The following is a 23,013-nucleotide window of genomic DNA, read 5'->3' as shown; positions in this document are numbered from 1 at the left end:
AGTGTGTTTAGAAGTGAAAATGTGTTTGTGTGTTTGTGTTTGTGTAAATATCCTTTCAGGATGGTCTCCCACTCAACTGCAACTTTGTTCCTCTGGATATCAGACTACAGAACTGGGATGACTTGCCTCCAGAGTTCATCCGCACTGAGAACCGGAGACATGTGAGTGTGTGTGTGTGTGTGTGTGTGTGAGAGAGATATATACATCAAACATACGTATATATCATGTAGACTACTGGGCATTACTGATATGGATGAACAATAATGTGTGTGTAGTTGGTGCGTTTTGTGCGTGAGTGGAGCTTTCTGACAGCGATGAAGCAAAGGATGGTGAGGAAGAGTGGCAGAGTCTTTCAAAGCCCGATTCTGCTTGTGGATGAGCTCACACACGCACAGCGCCGACACAGTAGCACCAAGAGGCAAGAGCACGCACGCACGCGCACACACACACACACACAACCACTCACATGCATGTAGTTTTGTCTTTTACTGTCCTAGCCTTATCTGCTTTTTTGGATTTATTGCCTCTCTCTCTCTCTGTCTCTCTCTCGTTGTCCATCTGTTCACTTATGAGTATAGCTCCATTTCTTTGGCTGTCTCCTTGTCAATCTTCGTGTGCCTCCTTGTTTTGCTCTGCTCCGTCTCACTCTCTCTCTCATTCTTCCTCTGTCAGTGTCCATTCTAGTTCAATCTTTTGCTCCATCTGTTTGCACTGCGTCTGTGTACGAATGTTTATTTCTCCCATCACTTTTTTTCTCTCTGCCTGTCTCTTTCACTCCACTGTCTGTCATTCTTGTTAGATTACCTGATATGTAAGTCATCTCTGTGATTATCTTGTGCTGAATTCTCTCTTTTTCTCTTTTACACACACACACGAACACAAAAAGCTTTTAAATAGACTAGAAGCATGAAGACAGCTCTTATGAGGCCATATTCATCATAAATAAGGCCTGCTGCTGTTTTAGCTTTTTAAACCATAAAAGTCGCTGAAGGACACAAATCTGTTGCTGGATCAGCACTTTGTTAATACAGACACATGTTTGTTAATACAGACACATGCCATTACATTAAAACTTTACAAAACAAATGCATGTAAAGATTGATACCCCTTAGCAGAAGTGTGGCCTCTGTGCCTGTCAGTCCCAGTGCAGGAGGCGTGGCCTCTGTGCCTGTCAGTCCCAGTGAAGGAGGCGTGGCCTCTGTGCCTGTCAGTCCCAGTGAAGGAGGCGTGGCCTCTGTGCCTATAAGTCTTAGTGAAGGAGGCATGGCCTCTCTGCCTGTCAGTCTTAGTAGTGGTGTGGCCTCTGTGAGGGAGGGATAGATAGATAGATGCATTGATACATAGCTTGATATCCTTAATAACTCCTTGAGATGAATGTAAAGTTCCTTCAGCGCATTCATACAGGCCTTCCAGACATTAAGACTAATCTCCTTGATATGCCGTCTCTCTTGTTTCTCTGTCTCAGGTATCTCTCTAAGCAGGAAGTGGCTCAGACGTCCCTGAGTGCAGCCCAGAGAGAGGGAGGGACCGTACGCTCCATCAGCAAGGACAAGTCTTCCTCCTTAAAGAGATCTATTATGAAACCATCCAGTCAAGCTGATAAGTATGTCACATAAACACACACACACTTTGTCTACAAAGCACAGCATGATTATAATGACTCAGTATGTGAACTGCACTGATAGGTAGTTATTGCTTTTCCTAGCTAATGTTAGCAAAGAATTTTGTAACTACAACAACAAATAATTAGCGACTGTAGCATATCTGCTGCAATGCTAGCTGAACAGATTTGGGTAGAGGATCATTCTCAGCACAGCAGTCACACTGACAGGGTAGTGGCATGTTAAGAGTGTGTTGTGTTGATATACTCATATCAGGCACAGCAGCTTTGCTGTGGTTTCTAAACACCTACTGGCTACTTTATTAGACACACTTACTCTGGTCCATCATGTATCAGTGGTTGGTGGATTAATTAACTCAACAGTGGCACTGAGATGTTTAAATCCCCAACAACACTGCTGTGCCATTTCTCAAATAATATAAAGTCAGCAGTGGTCCTGTGGTTGTCCCTTTCCCTTTGGATGCAAGTTGATTTATATTCATTTCTCGATTCAGAAAAAAAAAAACTAACCTATACACACACACACACATATATATATATATATATATCAGCCATCATATCCAAGTTATTCAGTAAATCAGCAATGTATACAAATACACAAACAAAATGGACATCACGCGCACACAAGCAGGCACGCACTGTCAAGTCCGCGACAGATTTTTAGATTATATATGACAGCTGCTTACTATTCCACTAAGTTTGTTAGTGAAGCACCGATCAGACACCTTCATCTCTGCTACACCGAGTTTCAGCTCCCAGCTGATACACGCCACACTCAGTAGCATATAAACACACTTTCATATTCTTATTTACCTCCCTCTCCCTCTCTCCTCTCTTTTATCATTATCTCTGCCACACTCAGTGTGTACACTCCACTCCAGCTGCTGCTGCCGCCGCACCCCAGGTGTGTCCAAACCAAAAATTAAAATGAAAAAAATAAAATAAAATAAATTATATATATATATATATATATATATATATATATATATATATATATATATATATATATATATATATATATATATATATATATATATCTCGCTTGGCTTTCTGCTCATCACATTACTCAGCGTGGGTCAGGACGGCGCAGGGACTGGAACTGACAGCTACATATTTATGAATTTGCAACGGTGGGCAAAAAAAAAAAATTGCACAGCACTCACAATTTATTTCAAAAGCGCATTTCCGTGTGTAATTATGTGTGTGGTGGTAGACTGTCTGGCCTTCTAAACCTAGTGTGAGTGTGTGTGTGCTGCAGAAAATGCTGGAGAATGCTTAGCACACAGGATAAGGGCTTAATCCAGCGCCTGAAACGCAAACACACACACACACACACACACGCACCGATGTTACCATGGAAACCAGGGAAAGAAAATTAAGACTAGCTGAGGACCGTCTGGGAGGTTTTTTTTAATCATTAATATTATTTTGAAGACAGTTAAAGGAAGCAAAAAGAGACACTGAGATAAGGAAAAAGTGCAACAGAGATGGAAGGCACAGAGAGAGAAAGAGCGAGAGATTGAAGAGGGAAGAGATATGTGTTTGCTGTGAAGCACATCAGCAGTGGTTTTACAGATAAAGTTCAGCACCATAAGCACCTTCCTCTTGGCACAGAAAAGCCCCCAACAAGCACTCATCCTTTCGCCCACTCCCTCTCTCGCCAGCCCACTCACTCAGTTTCTCGCTCGCCCACACTCTTAGAGCTCTTATGAGGACCATATTCATCATACTTCTTGATGGAGGGCTGCAGTTTTAGCTTTTTAACACATAAAAGGACACGAATCTGATGCTAGATCAGCGCTTTGAGGACACAGGATCGAATAAATGTCCATGCAACATGAAGACTAATAGCACAGGCCCTGTTTGTGTAGGACATAGCTTCATGTCAAACTGAAACCATGTGAACCAGAGGTTTATTAAAGCGAATCTAGGGTCTTATCTAGCTAATCTAGTTAATCATATTTACAACCCTTCACTAGACTAAACACTGACTGACAGGTTGTAGCTTAACAGCTGTACATAGGCAAAATATGCTGCAAGCATCGGGTGTAGTGCGCTTGCAAATCAGATAGCCAACATCCCAAAACTAGAGGAGGGTGAAATTTTAACCATTCTCCCAGAAACAAGGGTATTAAACTGTACTTTTTGTCGCTGGGGTGGAACTCTTATCTTTCACACCTTTAAGAAGTATATTTTGCCTGGAAATGTGGATATAGGGTACCTTTAAAAAGATTTAAGGTACATAATTGGACCTAAAGTAAAGCTTTAAAAGTGCTCTGTATGCACATTTCAAGGTAAAAGATACAGATTTTTTTACTAAAGGTAAAAAAAAGTGTATGCTTGAGGGTACAACCTCAGTGACAAGGAAGGGTACAGATAGGTAACGTTTGTCTCTCAGAGTGCAAGACTCAGGAGGAGAAGCATAGGATCTGGATTAAACAGAGCACTGCTGAGCACATGTAATTATCCAATCAGCCATGTACAGCAGCAGTACAATGCATTAAATCACGTAGACACAAATCAAGAGCCTCAGGTAAGCTTCACATCAAACACCAGAATGAGGGAATCTCGGTGACTTTCTCATGTGACTTTTGTTGGTGGTGCCAGATGGGCTGAGTAGTTTGAGTAGTTCAGAAACTGCTGACCTACTGGGATTTTTCACACACACAACAGTGTCTAGAGTTTACACAGAATGGTGCAGAAACCAAAAAAAAAAAAAAAATCCTGTCAGCAGCAGGTCCGCTGGCAGAAAAGCCTTGTTGATGAGAAAGGTCAGAGGAGAATGTCCAGACTTGTTCGAGCTGACAGCAAGGCTACAGTAACTTAAATAACCACTCTTTACAACTGTGGTGAGCAGAAAAGCATCTCAACATGTCGAACCTTGAGGCAGATCAGAGGCACAGCAATGGAAGGCCACATCAGGTTCTACTCCTGACAGACCGAAAAAGGAATCTGATGCTACTTTGGGCACAGGATTACTGAAACTGGACAGTTGGATCGAAGAATGTCACCTGGTCTTTTTCTAGTCTTCAACTGCCCAGTTTCTCTGTATATTATTCCATTTAATTGCCTGGACCATCTTATAACAATTAGTTAGAAATCAGTATCCATTGGCATGTTTTAATTTTTAATTAAAAATAAATAATAAATAAATAATTGATGTCACAGAACAGCGGACACTGTAAACAAGTAAGAAAGCAAAGTGCCATTGAACACTGCTACTTGAGTTAGCTACCGTGAGTGCCAGTATATTGGCAAAGCTAAACAGTACAAAGTACCTGTGTGTGTTTGTGTGCTTTTTGTGAACGCAGGGAGTCGGAAGCAGAGACAGGATATTTGCAAGCTCTGGACTCTGGAGGCACGCCACTGTGTTTGTCTTGCCAGAAGCCCAGCGTGGAACACTCGGGCTGGGCAGGCGGTTTCTGCAGTGCCAGCTGCATGGAGGAGCTGCAGCTGCGCTCCAGCCGAGGCTACGCCCGCTCCCGTGTGCTCGAGACGGAGCAAGGTGTGTGTCAGAGCTGCGGCCTTAATGCGCGCCAGCTGTATCTGCGTGTACGAGACGCGCCACACACGCACCGCAAAGAGATCCTGGACAACACGTGGCTGGCACAGCTGCCTCTCATACAGGTGAGCCTGAGACACACATGCATGTGTAAAATAAAATACTGGAGTTGAACAGCTTTTGGTTTGCACAGCTACCCTTCAAACAGGTAAGATGGTAGCAGAAACACACTGTGATCTGGGGGACATGAAAATAAGTGTCATGCAGATCCACTGACGTGAGCTCTGATTGAGGCATGGCTCGAACTACATATGACACCTTCAGCATACAAATATATGCTGAAATTAGCTAGAACACACACCACAGAGTTTGGGTGCAGGTGAGCTGTCTGTCTAAAACCCACCTTTGAAGCGCTCAATGAAATTCTTGCATTGTGAATTCTGTTGCAAATTGTGTTGAGCAAAAGACCAGTTTCGTTCCATACGGTCCCTACTCAGGACACTGCCATCTTTAGCGTCACTGCCATGTCCTGTTAGGAGTGCCCTAAAGCTAGCATGGGCCAACCCGGACACTTTTTAGATGCCCCAGAGTTCAACATGGTTCAACTGCAAGGTCAGTATGAGCCTGGAAGAGTCTCCTGGAAGTGGCTATAGGCATCCTTGTGCTCCCCTGATAAGGATTTGGGAGGTTAACTGGTCATGGAGCTACAAGGAGGGCTCGTTGAAGGGCAGGCGCCTCTGAGTTGTATGGTCTCAGCTCCTGAATTATTGATTTCAGCTCAGCCATATCTGCTACCAGTAATTAATTCATCTACAAAGTAACTCAGCGATGATGATGTAGGCACGGCGCGTTTGGCTGGTCACATTTAGACCCTGATTCAAAGTTGTATCTGACTCAGGCCCCACAGCCTAAGAAGCTTGCTAGTCTGCCCACATCTGGCATCAAATGATAAGTATAACAAGAAGCCCAGATGTACATCTGAGTCAGATACAACTTTGAATCAGGGTCTAAATGTGACCAGCCAAACGCGCCGTGCCTACATCATCATCGCTTAAGGACACTGAATCCTTAAGATGGTCAGTCCAGTGACATGTCTTCGACACCCAGGGGGTCCAGTTTTGCAACATGGCTAACCATTTTGTGTAGCATGAAACGTGGGGGACCCAAGTGAAGGGATATATAATGTTCATTGTATAGAGGCAAAACCGACTCCAGCCCTAGAGTTGCATACAAGTGTAAATCCAGCTTGAACATGTGAGACGGTGGTGTGTAGCCACAGGCCTGCTAGGCGACAAGGGATGACCCTGAGGGAGTAATCGACCCAGTGGGGTGGAATGAGAGGTAAGTGCGTACCAAGTAGATAGAAAAAAGTACATAGTGCAGGCTCTTAGAGGTAACATTGCACACAACGTGGTGAGTCATTACTAATACAGTCTAGCAATGCTTACAAGGGATAACTGACTCAAAGCTGCCACAGAGCTCCATAGCGTTTTCCCAAAAAGGCACTCAGTGTATAAAAATACACTCGCCAAGGTAGAACAGATGGGGGACAGGATACCTGTATCTCTAACTGTATGTAAATGGATAGCTCCATATTATGTACATGCGGTATGATGTACAAGTTGTAAGGATGACTCTATGACGAAGGTATTTATTGCAAATACTGTGCTATTCTTCACTACGTGAGTTTGTTTCAAAGTCTTGCCATGTATGCACACATACACCAGAAGGTATACAGGTAATTCCTTCCTTTCTAGTTATAAGGTGTGAAATAGAACTCCCAAAGTAGAAGAAATTTCCAGTTTGTTCTTTGGGAACTTGCAAGAGATTGCGAGTTCAAGCCATTCAAAAGAGCGTAGCTGCACCTTCCAAATGAACTGTGTTCATTTCTGTGAGTTATGAGTTCTGTGAGTTATGGCTTGTTTAGCTTGTTTGATCTTGTTTGTTTTGCCCCCACAGCATGGTGGTCATCTCTAGGCATGTGTGATGTTCATTTGTTCCCGATCTCAATTTACCTTTAAAAAAACAAAAAAAAACAAAACAAAAAACGAAAAAAGGTCAAAAAGAAAAGAAAAGAAATGGCATGAAAAAAACCCTGACCCACAAAAAATGACAAACAGACCATCAAGTGCACATTGCATAATAAGTTTCCAATGCCTGGGCCATCTTATAGCAACCCCTTTAAATTTGTTTTTTGTTATTATTCAGCTCAGTTTTGACACACTTTTTAAAACAGATCATACCATCTTTAATAGGTGGACTATTCTAATGATGTAATTATAATATCTGCAATACCAAAGAAAAACTTAAAAACAAAACACTTAACTTTGCAGTGTAGGCTACATAGTCACAAACGTTTTTTTTTTTTTTTTTTTTTTTTAAAAAAACCTCTTCTTAGCTTTAGTGTTCTTCTGCAAGAAAACTAGCATTTGAGTTTAAGGAGACTATGGGAGGGGGTAAGAATACTCCTGCAGCACTTGAGTCAAGCAGCTGTCTTATGTTTTCCACTAAACTAGTGGACTTTCCTCACCATTAATGACATTAAACACACTCTCACCAGCCACTTTAATAGCCACTCATGTAGCAGCAGTGCAATGCATAAAAACATGAAGATACAGGTCAAGAGCTTCAGCGAACGTTCATGTCAAACATCAGAATGGGGAGAAAATGTCATCTCCGTGACTTTGATTGTAGCATTGTTGATGGTGCCAAATGAGATTTCAAAAAAAAAAAAAAAATGAGAGAGGTGAGAGGAGAATGGCCAGACTAGTTTGATCTGACAGGAAGGCTACGGTAACTCAAATAATCACTCTTTACAGCCGTGGTGAGCAGAAAATAATCTCAGAACATAGAACACAGCAAACCTTGAGGTGGATGGGCTACAACAGCAGCAGACCAAATCAGGTTCCACTCCTGTCAGCTTCAACCTTTCTGGCCAGGCTTTAAGGATAGGTTAATTTACCTTTTATGGAAGGAGTCTCCAGTTTCAGCTTTTTTGTAACCGTCAGTGAGAAATGAGGTTGAACACAGTCCAAGCACAAAGCTGAACAGTTGAGGGTTCAGGATCTTCCTCTATATCAGTCGTGGAGTTTAAACTCACAACCTTCGAGCCTCGAGCACAGAACCTTAACTGCTGAGTCACCACTGCTTCGTGCCCTACTTTCCTCGTTGATTCAGTGAGAAGGTGATTGCTTGAGACATTTCATTAAATTCGCGTTTGCGTAACATTCTCTTTTACAACTGCGAGTAACTTACAAGACCTGGCCATGTTTTCCTGAGAAGCCTGTGCAAAGAGAAAGGCAATAAAAGATGTCCAGTTAGCATGTAGGACCAATAACATTGTGGCCTCAGGCTTCAGCTCTCTCTTTCAAACACACACACACACACACACACACACACAATACTGAAAGATGGAGCAGAGTCCCTGAAGGGTGCAGTGTTAACAGACTGCCTGGTCTGTCAGATTGGCATCGATTTTTCCCACCGTGCACTGCTGCGAGGTGAGGGTTTGATTCCTGTTTGGCATTTCTGGCCGAGCCTGGGATCAATGAGAGACTTTCCATATCTAGCTGGCCCTGAGCACTAAAGCCCAGCTTCTTATGCGCGCACACACACACACACACACATATACACACAGTGATGCTTATACTGAAGCAGAGGATTTTCTGTAAAAATATCCGAGATCTAGAAAGGTGTGGGGGAGAGCGAGCGAGCGAGCGAGTGCGAGTGGAGGGAAATGGCTTGTATGTAGGTGAATGGGTGGGTGTGTGGTTTGGAGGGGAGGTCTTGACAGCGCGTGTGTGTTAGCATTGCCAATCTAGTAAAACAACGCATGTGACGGAGACGAGCCATGAAATGCTCAACTTAAGTGTATATGTGTGGATTATAATAAAGTGGCTGGCCTGGGTGAAAATCGTCATTGTATATGCAGTGATATCCATCCTCCGTGGCTTCCTTCGGGATAATTATGGGATGGTTCTGTTTTGTCGAGGGAAGTGAATTGATTTCTGTAGTTTCCCCTGAGGCGCAGGGCCTAAAAACAGCCTCGGCAAGCTGAAATGCCAGCGCTTTGGTTCGGCTTTCAGTTCAGCTCTCGCAGGACACCAGCTCTCGCTCGCCAGCCTTGATCTCTCTCCTCCATCGATGTTAAAGCTCCACTGAAGCTCCCCTAGTCCCTCACCGCCGCTCTGTGAGCCAAAAACAGCCTGCAGAGCAAGTTGGAAAGGGGAACTACGCTACCCATAATCCCCTTGGGCTCAGCAGTAGCAGGTCATCTGAATATTGCCCCTGTTTCTTTTCTCAGCAGAAGTGAACATACAACCAGGGCAAAATACAACACATTCACAAGCTCTCATGTGAGTGTTATATTTTGCTATTCTTGTAAAGACCTGTATTTGGACATAAAGTACAGCACACTGTTTCTAAACCTAACTCAAACCATGACCAGACTCTAAACTTAGATTCCTAACCATAAGAAAAAAGTTTATCTCAAAGCCAAGGCTAAATTTAATGGCAACACTCTCTATGAAGCCTGTATTCTTCAGCTTAGACGTCTTTTTTTTTTTATGTTGGTTCATTGTAATATTTTTTTAGAAACTCTTATATGCTATGAAATAATTCTTGATAACATTTATTTGTGCTTTGAGACATTATTAAAGTTGTAAAATATTTACAAGGAATCATTACCAACTTACAAATAATTCTAAACACAGAAATACAAAACATTACCATTTTAAACCCAGACCCAAAAAATGTCAATGTTTTGCAATTTTGCAGTCTGTGTGCGAACACGGTGCCCTTAAAATCGTGAAATGCACAAGCCTCGCCAGAGTCACAGAGCGCGGGCTATGGCCATCTGTTCTTGGCTTCAGTGTGAAGAAATGTGTCTAGTCTCTAATCCCTTTCTTAACTAGTTCATGCTTGAACTGTGTGTGTGTTTGTGTGTGTGCTATAGCTGAACGAGATGATCCGTCACCCAGTAGAGGGCCAGTTCTGGCAGGTGGACCACATCAAGCCGGTGTACAGTGGAGGAGGACAGTGCCTTCTGGACAACCTGCAGACGCTCTGCACTGTCTGCCACCGCATGGTATAAAACAACACTAGCTATCTGTCTGCACAGTAGTGTCTACTAAACACGGCTCTTTACTCACATTACTATAGCCAGGATTAGAATCTGGACACCTAATGGTCAAAAAATAGGACACATGCTGCAGCCATGCTTTACACGTCTGTTTACATACCTTTCCCATCAATACTATTTCAAGCTGTCTTAATGAGATTTAAGATAAGATTATAGAGAAAAGGACAACGTGCAGGCTCCCTGCACCATCTGTCACCACATGGCACTACAGAACAGATGTCTGTCCACATCTGAGAGTTGCTTTTTACTCAGATTATCAGGCATAGGATTACGATCCGAGTCTTTATACAGGAAATAAGGCTGGTTTGTCTGAGCCAGTACAGGGTTTAAGGGTTTGAGCCATCTGAGTGGTCCCGAAAAAAGTCAATAGAGTCTGCTGTTAGTCCTTCTGCATAGGGTAATTCCTCTTTTATAGATGCTACTCACTAACGAGCTCATCGAAATGGTAATTACTGGCAATATATTTACAAATATTGACAAAACATTTTTCTATTTGACTTTTGCAGATCATTTTATTTTGTTGCTACATGAACTATTGCAGATAATTATGATTGTAATTTTGTTATCATCCTTATTATTATCGTAAAAATAAGCAACTAATATTCCACAAATAAATACGAGGAAGAAAGTCATGAGAGAATCATAGAATTACATTAAAAAAAAAAAAAAAAAAAAAACCACACCAACAACATTCAACTTATCACTTCATCGCTAAAAAGGGGGGGGGGAACAAAAAATTTAAACATATGCTTCACCAGGATTTTTCTAATGATTTAATTGTTTCTGAGATTAGCTGTAATTTTTTTTTTTTGAATGTTAAAATGCTCTATGGATACTTTGGTTCTGCCTTTCCATTTAAGTAATATAGTGTTGTGTTTTTGCTAGCAGTGTAAAAGATGTTCAGGTTTTGCTAATGTAGATCTCACTGAAATGTAATACAATATGACTTTGACAAAGATTAGATTTTAACTGATTCCATATTGTGAGCTGTTACAGTAGAGCTGAAATATTGAGCTGACGTTCAGTGAAGCTGATATTTAGTAACGCTTTTGCTGTGTGGTTTCTAATTCTGTTCATTATTTCTCTATATTACATCTGTCAAACGCAAACGTGCGCAGAAACCGACAGGCAGAACATTTAATCGTAGTGGAAAAATGATACTTGATTGTGTCATATAAAATATGATTTTCCCCCTCTCCTAGCGAATAGGCAGATATCTGAATATTTAAAATTAGGCAGAAAGAACATCTCTACTACAGAAACAGGAGACAGCAGGATAAGGATACACTTACCATCCACTTTAGTAGGAACGCCTGTTGACCGTGGCGTGGTGGTTGGTCCAGACGGGCTGGTTTGAGTATTTCAGAAACTGCTGATCTCCTACATGAACTCAAATAATCACTCTTTACAACCGTGGTGAGCAGAAAAGCATCTCAGAATGCATAACATGTCAGAGCTTCACTCCTGTCAGCCAAGAGCAGGAATCTGAATAGTGGATACAGGCTCACAGAAACTGGAAAGTTGAAGATTGGAAAAAGGCCAGGCGAGATTTTTCCAATCTTCAGCTGCCCACAGTCAATAAATTTGCTATTTGCTGAAACTATTAGGTCATGACACTGTGTCTTCAGTTATTACACAGACATAGAAGAGATTTCAGTAGAAAGTTCTACACACAGCAAACATTATGGATCTCTAATCTCTAATCTCTATCCACTGCATCTATAGGGTAAGTGATGACTACAAACAAGAACTTCAACATGTTTTTCTGTTAAGGAAAAGGAACTTGGTCTTCCTGGTTCCTCCGTATAGAAAAGAAGCGTTGAGATTATTGTTTGTGGTAATTGCCCATATGCTACACATACAGTAGATAGGTTGAAAAAAAAAAACAAATGCTAAATTATTCCCTTAATACTGTGCTTTCTTGAGCAGTTTATGATACAAGGTTCGTTTCAGTCTGCTGTAAAGGCTGCCCACACCGCACCACAACACTTCAGTGACATTTCATGAAAAACAAAACAACAATTAAGCAAGCCAGCTGACTCTCGCCAGTAATGCGGAACAATTATATTCTGTTTCCTGTGAAAAATATTGTGGATCCATTTTTCACAGAAAAAAAAAAATACTTATTATGCGTAAAATTAGTGTCTTGTGGCAGAACAGTAGCTCTTCTCTCCAACAAAACAAATGAGGGGAGAAGAGAAAGCCGGACAGCAAAGCAGCCCAAGTACCACTTTCTTAGCTCAATTCTAAAAATTAAAGTGACCTTCATTTTGATACGAAACTAAAGCATTTGTTTTCAAAGTCATTGTCTTTGGATGTTAACTCTGGGGATTAGCTGAGACAGAAATACTAAGAAGCTGGATAGCATTAATCCGATGGGAAAGTCAGGAAGGAACATGCAGACAATCTGAAATATGTGTGACTTCTCCATTCTTGGATGGAGAGGTATGTCAGCTTTTTTTTTTTTCCCTCATAGAGCCAGACATAAAGGAGAAATCCACCCTAAATGACACTTTATCATTAACAGGTGATCCTGAGTGGCATCCAAAATTTATAGTGTAATGAATTTCTGAGCTGACTTTTCTTTTAGTTTAAACTTCTTTCATGGTCTTTTCAGTTTCCTACATTACCCACAATGCCGTTTGATTATCTTCTGATAGTGGTGCAGTGGGATGTAGGCCTCGCTTCATCTCTACCTAAACAGACTGATGCAGCAGCGCTTTCCGAGTGCCATCGTGCTCAGATCATCTTAATTAGCCGAGCTGAGTCTTTTCTGTAACATAGAGCAACTGCGTCATGTAGCTGCATCGCATTCTGGACCTTTCCATCGTTTGTACAAACGTCTTCACTACTCCTACGTTGTTTTTTTTAGTTGTATGATGTTGAATGCTGTTGGAAAATGATGAGTGAGAAAAGAAGCTCTCAGTCTTTTGTATTTAGGATCTAACAGCAAAACCTGACCATTATCACTTATGTGTGAGATCGTTGACATTTCTCCTGTTTCTCCTAGTAAACGCCATGGTAACTGGCGCTAGCAATGTCCCACTGTGACGTTAACGTTAACGTCTCACAGTAATAATAAAAATGCAGCACCAACCAACAATTTAGCATCAGATTCGCTAAACACATCACATATATTTCAATATAAACATATTTACTGTGTTTCAGGGTGCAGTTTTTCTGCTTCATAAACTTGATGGAAACTTTGCACGCTAGAGAAAAATTCCAGCCCAGAATACATGGTGGTTTTTTTTTCGACAAATCTCGGGGATGCTCAGACAATTTCAGTCTTTCTCCAAAGAGACAAGTCCAAATGTCATCTTATATTTGGATATGCCTCAATATCCTGCAACTGCTAGTGTTCTATATATAAAGCAATATACGACTGTGATTCCATGGCTGTATATGACGCAAACATCCAGTTTGGTAGGAAAAGAAAGCTGATGGAAACTCACTCATCCTGCGTTAATTTATAGCCGCCCTGATGCAAGAGGCTCGTCACGGAGACATAAAATATTTTATTATAGACATGACCATAGAAACAAATGCGAGTAAGGCTTCTGAGTTCTGTAATATCCTACTTTCTGGACACTGACATATTTCTGTCTGCTTCTTTTTCATTAATGCAGCAAGCGTAATGCCTAGTAGACATTTCACAGAACTGCGTAGCTGGCATCTACACTGCTTGGCTACGATTTGGTGATTTCTTACTGAGAGATTTCTGTTCATATATTAGTTGGTTGAGATGAAACAGTTGCATTTTTGTAATCTATAATTATTTATTTTATTTTTTTTTAAGTCTTGTGTGACGATGTTATCTGTGTGTTGTTGCAGAGGACAGCACAGCAGGCCAAAGAGCGGAGTCAGAGGAAGAAAGGCGAAGCAGCATCTAAACTATCCTCCGACATCACCAGATTCTTTATGAAGAAATAGGACTGAACTACCACCACCATGTTTCACTCATCAGTATACGTATGTGTAAAAAATCATTTAAAAAAAAAAAAAAAAAAAAAAAAAAAAAAAAAAAAAAAAAAAAAAGGGATTGATTCTGTGATTTTGAGTAATAACTTCGATGTATTTAAGAATGTGATTGACGCGCCGTGTGTTGCTATGGCGATGACCAGCCCACGCCCACACACACGCACGCACTGGCTGCAGTTTCATCGAGAACACAGATATGGACTTTTCAAAATCCTGTATTCCAGTAACCAGTGTTCATTTCTAAAGCAGGGATTCTTAACATTCTGGGTTTTTATCTCCGCTAATACAGACCTGAGAATTCTACAGCTGCACGTAGGGTGTTTTTTTTTGTGGATCTCAGGGAAAGTTTTTGGGCTTTAGTCCTAGGAAAGTGAGACATTGAAGGAGGTGGAAAGAAAGAAAGAAAGTGCAAGAGATTTAAAAAAAAAAAAAATGACTGACTGTTTCCAGAGTGACCATCGAGCTCTCAGTGCAGCACTGCTGAGTTGGTTCTACTGCATGATAACGCTTATGTTTCTAGCAGAGAGAGCAGGGAGTCCAAGCATTCTTATTTGCTGCTATTTTTAACTCGTGCAGGCTTTCGGAGCATGAAAGCACCCTGCTGCATGACTCTTAACATTTTTCCGCTTACTTTCAGTGGTGGTGGCGGTAGAAGATATGTTTCTTCTCTGAATGATTTGTGTGCCTGTGTGTGTGTCTTAAAACGAGAATGCAATTTACCAATGCAGCATGAATGTGATTAAAAAAGACGCACAAGTTTTCAATTTCGGCTCGGACCACCAGCTGGTGCTATTTTTTTTCTTTTATTAAAAAAAAAAAAAAAACCCCTACTGCAAAACTGGTGCCTTATTTGAATCCATCACAGCCCCTTATGTAATCTCGGCAAACGCCATGGGACGTGCACGGCTCGTCGCCATAGCAACCTGCCCGGGTGATGGGCACCTATGTGGATATGGAAGCTCTTACAACTGCATTTCTGTTTATAGACATGCTATGAGACGAGTTAGCGATTTGAAATCAACCTCCACGTCTCCTGCTGCACAGAGTTGCACCACCTCAATCAAGGAAATTTACGCAGTGGAAATTTACAAGAACATTAAATCCGGTTTCGTGTTTTTTATTGGGAAACTGGTATTATGTTTTGAGTGCTTTCACATCAGATAAAACAGTGGTTGGTTGTATCTTAAGCCCAATAAAGGAACATTAAACTTTATAGTCAAGGTTGTTTCAGGTTTGGAATGGGTTTACACAAAACACTGCAGTGCTGTGTGTGTGTGTGTGTGTGTTCAAATGTCTGTTTACACTATGCTGCCTTCTTGATTCTGATTGGTCAAAATGTATTGATTAAATCTGTATAACAGCAGCACTGACAGTAGTTTTGGTTATAAGGTTTATATTAATGCAGTGATTGATTCTAATACATTATTGTTTCTATTGTAACAGCTAACACAGGGACAAAAAATGTGCGAGGAGACAGATATAATATTATGGGAAGGAGTCTCCAGTGTTAGTTCTTTTTCACTGTCAGAGGTACAGCTGGGGTCATAAGTTTACATACGCCTTGTAGAATCTGCAAAATGATAATAATTAAAAAAAAATAATAAGTGGGATCATAAAAATTGCATTTTGTTTTTTATTTAGTTCTGCCCCGAATAAGCTATTTCGCATAACAGGTGTTTACATCTAGTCCACAAGACACAATAATAACTGAATTTACACAAATGAACCAGTTCAAAAAGTTTACATACGCTTGAGTCTTAATACTGTGTGTGTTACCTGGATGATCAACGACTGTTTTTATGTTTTGTGGTAGTTGTTCATGAGGCCCTTGTTTGTCCTGAGCAGTTAAACTGTCCACTGCTCTTCAGAAAAATCCTCCAGGTCCTGCACATTCTTTGGTTTTCCAGCATCTTCAATCAACTGAGGGACTCGTACACAACTATTACAAAAGGTGCAAACATTCACTGATGCTCAAGAAGGCAACACGCTACATTCAGAGCAGGGGGGTTGTAAACTTTTGAACAGGATGATCAGTGTAAAGGAAACATGTAAATATCTTATGTAGCTTCTCAAGAGCAGTACTAAATGGAGAAAAAAAAGATCCTTTTTTTTTTTTTAATACAAAATAACAATTTACACCAATCATCCTGTTCAAAAGTTTACATCCCCCTGGCTCTTAATGTATTGTGCTGCCTTCTTGAGCATCAGTGAATATTACATTAATAAAAATTTTTAGAAAGGAAAATATTACAGGAAAATAATTAGAGATGGCACGATACTATTTTTCTGATTCCCAATATCCGATATTGTTTTTTTTTTTTTTTTTTTTAAACTACTAAGTTTAAAACATTTGTTCTTTTAAGCACTTCACAGTTATTATTAACTATTTCACACATTGTAAATATAATAAAATCAATCCTACCAAAAGAAAAAAAAAAAGAAAACAGTCAAGTTTCCCTTTGTGTAAACATTTCCAGTTCCAAAAATACATTTCTTTTCCAAATCCAATTCCAATCTTTGCCCGATGCATCAGTATGGATTGGTGTCATCTCTTAAAAAATAATTTACTTCAGGGTGGTAACAGCTTCGCTTGTGTTTCAGCACCCCCACTGTGTTTTATTCCTGACATTTCAGACGTGTAAAGCAAGAAAATGTATTTCTGATGCACACATTATAAACTAAGTGTGTATAAAGGCTGCACTACACAGAAATCTGATTCTGTGACACAGAGCTAGTTTTTCTGTCACCGATTAAGCCTACTAAATTAACTGGCCTTTTGTGATTCATTTGTACCCCAGTACTTTCCTGGCAGTTTGAGTTCACAAGTCATCCTGTTACAAGAGATAGGACTGTGATATATTACCTGTAGCGGTCAGCTTCTCCGAGGACGCTATGTTCACCTCTGTGTCATTACTGTAAAGGTCAGAGAAATGGATGGATCTTTTCAAGCTTCATCTTTCTTGCTTCCCCAACCTGCCCACCCCCCCCAACCTAATATCCAAGTTGAGAGAAGAGCAGGAAAGGGGCGTTAAGACACAAAATAACAGACATATCTCAGCTAGACATGATGAGAGAGTATGTCTTAAGTTCTCCTTTGTCCTTCTTTTCGTTTCCTTGCATTATATTACAATAAGAATTGAACATAATGGCTTATATCAAAGGTGTTAAAATGAAAAAAAGAAAAAAAAAAAGTCACCAGCCTGTAATTTCCTGTCTCTCTCTCTCACTCCATTCCCTGTTCACACCTGAATTAATTTAGATGCTCATTTGTGGCTGGGAAGGTCATGGGCCACTTGTCAAACCATCGACTAAGTGCAATTTGCATGTAAGTCACAAAATGAAGCCTCAGGAGAAAAACATTCAATGTTCAGTTGATTAAACGGTTCGTTTTCAATTTTAGATGCCATGCAAGTTATTCGTGGCCAAAGGATTAATTTTTACCAAGCTCATGTGTAAACCATACACACAACACAAAATATCTTTTTAATGATTTGGTGGCCAGGGTGCTGCGGCCGAGACCTTCGTGTAATAAAGTTCTGCGGTGGTGGAGTTGACAGGCTGTGTACGCTCGGCGAGTAATGAACATGTCAAAGCGCGACCTGCTGACGTACCCTCTGTCCCCGACACCCGCGCGCTTTATTACAGAAAGAGGCCCACAACAACTTTAATAATGCAGAGACGGAGTGATGTCGAGCATCAGATTAATACTGGCGCACCTCCGTGGAGTGCACGAGAAAGCAGCGTTAACTGTACGCAGGCATTTTGTTTGGCAACCTCGACAGGAGACGAGACAGGAACAGCAACATAAGTAGAGGAAATAAAGGAGCAGACCGAACACCGCTCCGAGACGGAACAATTTCTCATCAAGTCAAGGATATTCAACAAACGGCTCTTTTCCTCCCTTTCTCTGCTTTTTGCACAAGCACGAAGGCACTTAATGCTTTTATTCATGTCCTTGAATGTGATCTGGTCACGATCCCAGAGTCCAAAAGTAGTCTGGCTTCCTTTGTTTCTTTATCCTTTAGATGCAGAGCTCAACCTTGGATTTAAATTGTTCCTGGGCTAATGTAGAAAATCTTCCTGCACTCAGTGATCTGTAAAGTGAAAGTAATGCACTTTTTTTTCATGCTGCGCATATGCAGGTTAAGCTACACTCTTTAATAGGCCACTGTAATAGGAACACCTATGCGATTACCTAGTCAAGCAGTCATGTGGCAGCAGTGTGGTACATAAAATCATGCAGATCCAGGTCAAGAGCTTCAGTTAATATGCACATCATACATAAGAACAGGGGGAAGAAATGTGATCTCAGTGACTTTTACCAATCTATAGAGTTCACACAGAATGGTGAGAAAAACAAAAAGCATCCAGAATGCACAACACATCAAACCTTGAGGTGGATGGGCTACAAAAAGACCAGGCAATCAGGTTTTCCCAATCTTCAACTGTCCTGTATCTGTGTTAGCATGATTTTATACATTGCACTGCTTGGCTGATTGGATCACTGCATGTTTTTTTTTAAGCATTTTGTAGCCCGATACCTTTATCTACTATAGGATACCATATCATTTCAATCATGATTTAATGTGATGCCAATTCTCTTTACATAACTGTTGACCTACTGAGGAAACTAGCTGCTATTTTCAGGATGCAGCAATCATCTAGTAGTACGACCGTGTATCCGCCTGAACACCTCCAGTTTGGTAAGTACAGCTTTGAGAGATTAAGCTGAGGAAAATGTCATTTCACGTAATGCATACGACTATGAAATTAGCACGAATAGTGTGATGACAAGCCAGCAAACCGTTAGGAGAAATAAATAGGTACGATATAATTCTTTTTACATACTTCAACATTTCCACCTACTCCTGGAAAGAAACATCCATTTCTAATCACTGCTTTTTTTTCCCCAAAAATGAAGAGGCTGCTCTAAAATATGACACTATATATAGTGTCACAGCTCCAAATTTGTAAGAATTTGCTGACCTGCTTTATACTAAGTAAGGAATAAAATATAAAAACAGGGCATGCTTGTAGGTTATAGGAATATAATCAATATTGGTGTGATATGATACACTACCACCCCTGATTCTTTTCCTATAACAGCATTTTTATCACCTGTTTTATTATTATTAGTCTGCAATTATGTGAAGCGTCCATACAAGTCAGCGTAAATGAGTTGTTACTACTACACCAGCGAGAGAATGTCTTTTTTAAGCCGTCAAGCCTAAAGTGAAATTGGTAAATGTATAATTTACAAAAGACCCTCTGCTGTAATACTCCAAGACCCTCCATCTATACCAGTGCACACAGTACTTGCAATAAGTTACTCCTGCATGAGATGCGGTTAAATTGGTGTGTACAATGCTCTTTACTAGAGACTTTTATTCCTGAACATTCACCTTCGAACATATTTTTTTTACTGACATTGTCGTTAAATTCAAGCTGAAATTATTTATAGGCTCCTTGTTTTTAAACTATGGAGATTTGGATTAAGCTCATTCAATTCAAGTTTCCAAGTCTGCTATTAACTCAAACCATAAATGTAATAACTTTGCTGTAACAAAGTTATAAAAGATTAGACCCCATGGATATTCTTCACAAACCCTATTTGAAGATTAATGAAATGTGTCGAAAGTGAAGACTTGTAGCTTTTCCTTCACATTAGTTTAGCTAGTCAGTGTTTTCTTGGAGTATACTTAAGTATACTAAGCTTATTTAGCTTTAAGAGTAATACACTACATGCACCTTTCCAGGTTTTTAAAATAAAAAAGAGGAGCTGTCTGAATTGACAAGCAAGTAGAAACACCTCCTTATTCTGATTGGTTGGATGTTGCACAGAGCCTGGAGTTTCTCCTCTGTGCAGATATTATATAACCAACAGCTGCTGGAAGGTGAAGAAAACTACTATTAAAAGGACAACTATAATAAGCCAGATCACGGTGCTGAGATTAGGTTGGGCATTGTTTTTAGTCAGGTTAAAAAAATAAAAAAATTAAATTAAGGGTGGTAGGACACCTTGATCATTACAGACCACTTTTCCAACTTTTCAGCCATCCTCCAAACCCTGAACAAATTACTGAGTCAGACAGAGTGATGTTGAGGCCCACCACAAGACAAAGCATTCAGAGAATTGAAAAGGTTAATTTCAAAAAGCCACCCGCAGTTCTTAACACAGATGCCGGCAGCTACAGTCTGGGCATTGTAAATCATCGGGAACACAATGGTTCACTGAAACCATTAGCCTTTTGTTTGAGCTGTAAGCGATGCTGAGAAGCATTATGGTCCGAGGTTTGGTTATGCTGAATTGAATGCATAACAAGTTCATGTTCATCAGAGCACCTCTACTACTCTCTGCAGGTTGGAGCGAAACAAACTCATAACTTATTACAAGCCATCAGTGACCCTGATTATTACCAAAGATCTCAGGGAAGCTCCAGAGCTCCGTTAGCGCATCGCAATTTACAAAGTATTTGCCGCTGTAGACACGGTGTCGAAACCGAAGGGCATTCTGTGCTGTGTGAAATATTGTTGCCCAGAAAATGTCAAAACCTTTTTTTCCTGAACGAGGACTGTGCAATGCTTGTGCTAGTTAGATTGTAGTCCTTTACAGCATGCAAGACAAATTCCAACAGAAACCCCTGCTTTTACCAAGGGTTTGGAATGTTACCAGACCATACAAGATTGGTGGTGTGTGTGTATGTATATATATATATATATATATATATATATATATATATATATATATATATATATATATATATATATATATATATATATATACACACTTATTTGCTAATACCAGACATTAACCATTTCATTGTAGCTCATTCTTACTACAGACGGATGGCAGTCCTCCCTCTGACAAGAAAAATATTGATGTGTTACGGGCATGTGAGAAACATTAGCACCACTCCCACAAGCCCATTGGAATTTAACAGCAATTAATCAATAAGGTGATGTCGAAGCAAGACATGGTTGAACCCCTGGAAGGACTAATGCAACAATCTACCAGGAAGACACCTAGTACAATAGTACAACCTGGGAAATGATCAGGAGGCTCATGGAAAAGGAACAGAATCCAGTGTGTTACTGGGAAAGAGGAAGACGATTTGATAATGTGTTTAATGCTATAACACAATTACAACCTGCACAATAAAACTACAACGCGAGGAAAAGCCTGAAGTCGGAGACCTGTCTGAGTAGTGAAACGATTACTTCATAAAATGAATAGCAGAGTATAAGATCAGCAATTATGTGCAAAAAAAAAAAAAAAAAGGCCAGTGATAAGACTGGAAAATTCCCAGGAAAATTCCCATTGAATGATACAAAATTACTGTTCGGACAGGATACGATTTCTGAACATAGTGTAATGTCTGTTAAGTAATGTTACTGGATGACCTCTGTAGTAATTATGATCGATTTGCATGAGATGACTTACCACTGTATAACTGATAGAGATGGGAGCATCTTCATGGTCACACTAGAAATTCCATGCATACCACCAACCTGATTGTTTTGGTCTATATAATAAGTGCTTGGTGTAGTGGGCATGGCCACACAAGTTACACTTGATCATTAGTAGGTCACATGACCGTAACATATGACGCATGTTCTCTGACAAATCCTTCTGAAAGTTAATTATGTTCGTTTTATTTCCTGTTATGCCTGATGTGCAGCACTTTGGTCAACAGCCGTGTTGTTTTAAATGTGCTTTATAAATAAATTTGACCTTGACCTTAAAGCCTGAACATTCCAGCTAAAGGTGTACTGACAATGTCCCAGGTTTTGAGCGTCTAAACACTAATTGTGACAGTGGACCTCAGTTCTGTGCAAGAACCTGTCTCTCGTCTGTGACATGGCACATGGAATTACAGCAGAAACGGAATGCAACAAAGCGAGACATACCGAGCTACACATTGCCCTTCAGAAAGCGTAGATGAGTGAGCACAGCCAAACTTATTAGAAGGATTTTTTTTTCTATACTTAGAGAATCTCAGACCTGTTTGTCCCAAACAAAGTTGCAAAAACAATGATGCAAAAGCAAAGCAACTCAATGCATACTACAAAGCAGACAGTCTCCCCATCCTTCTATCACTTCAAGACACTCCAACTTGATGAAGACTTAGACGAGCACGGTGATTGTGTTATCATCAGGATGATGCTGCACGCTCAATCATCCTGTCAGTTGAATGAGGAAATAACCCAAGGCAGATTTTTTTATTGTGCAAAATACTGAATAGTACTGCAGCAAAGAGAAAGAGATCTAGTAAGTCATTAACAGAAGCATAAGAGGTATTGTCCCTGCCACTTTAAACAGGGAAGAAATTGAAATATGTAGAGCTTTTTTTTTTTTTTTTCCCCATTTTCTTTTGGTACTCTGGCTATGCAGATTGGCAGATTGAAACTGTATTCTGTGAGGTTGGTTAACTTAAGCTGAGTGAAAAATTGGAGTCTACTCAAATGCAATCTGCTTTCATGTCCTCCTTAAGCCTTTTTCCTCCTTAGGTGTTGGGGTTCTACAAAGAACCTTTAAAGTTTCACATTCAATTTAATTCCATTTTGTTGATAAAGCTCTTAACAGCTGACACTGTCACGGATGACACGTTGAGAGAAACCAGACTCTTCTGGGTGACACCAGATAGTGAAATTATAAATCATTACAGTATATAGTTGTAGAAGAGTAAAGACAAACATTTCTTAAGTGTGTTAAATGGATATTCAGTATGAGCAGATTGAGTAAGAGTCCTGGGATGAGCACAGGACAGC

General features: G+C 40.3%; 1 protein-coding gene across 1 annotated transcript in view; it reads left to right on the top strand.

The window, feature by feature from the left end:
- The window catches only part of zranb3 (zinc finger, RAN-binding domain containing 3), a 70,879-nt gene extending 54,319 nt beyond the window's left edge, over nt 1-16,560 (top strand). Inside the window, exons 15-21 of the mRNA XM_026947798.3 lie at nt 60-161; nt 276-418; nt 1,466-1,603; nt 4,933-5,248; nt 10,078-10,209; nt 14,098-14,235; nt 15,231-16,560. Coding sequence (XP_026803599.3) covers nt 60-161; nt 276-418; nt 1,466-1,603; nt 4,933-5,248; nt 10,078-10,209; nt 14,098-14,196 — 930 coding nt within the window. The 3' untranslated portion in view covers nt 14,197-14,235; nt 15,231-16,560. The remainder of the gene's footprint in view (nt 1-59; nt 162-275; nt 419-1,465; nt 1,604-4,932; nt 5,249-10,077; nt 10,210-14,097; nt 14,236-15,230) is intronic.
- Nucleotides 16,561-23,013: the final 6,453 nt, after the last annotated feature.

The sequence above is a fragment of the Pangasianodon hypophthalmus genome, chromosome 25, assembly GCF_027358585.1.
Source record: "Pangasianodon hypophthalmus isolate fPanHyp1 chromosome 25, fPanHyp1.pri, whole genome shotgun sequence".
Taxonomy (NCBI): Eukaryota; Metazoa; Chordata; class Actinopteri; order Siluriformes; family Pangasiidae; genus Pangasianodon; species Pangasianodon hypophthalmus.
This window is presented reverse-complemented; position numbering and strand designations above follow the sequence as displayed.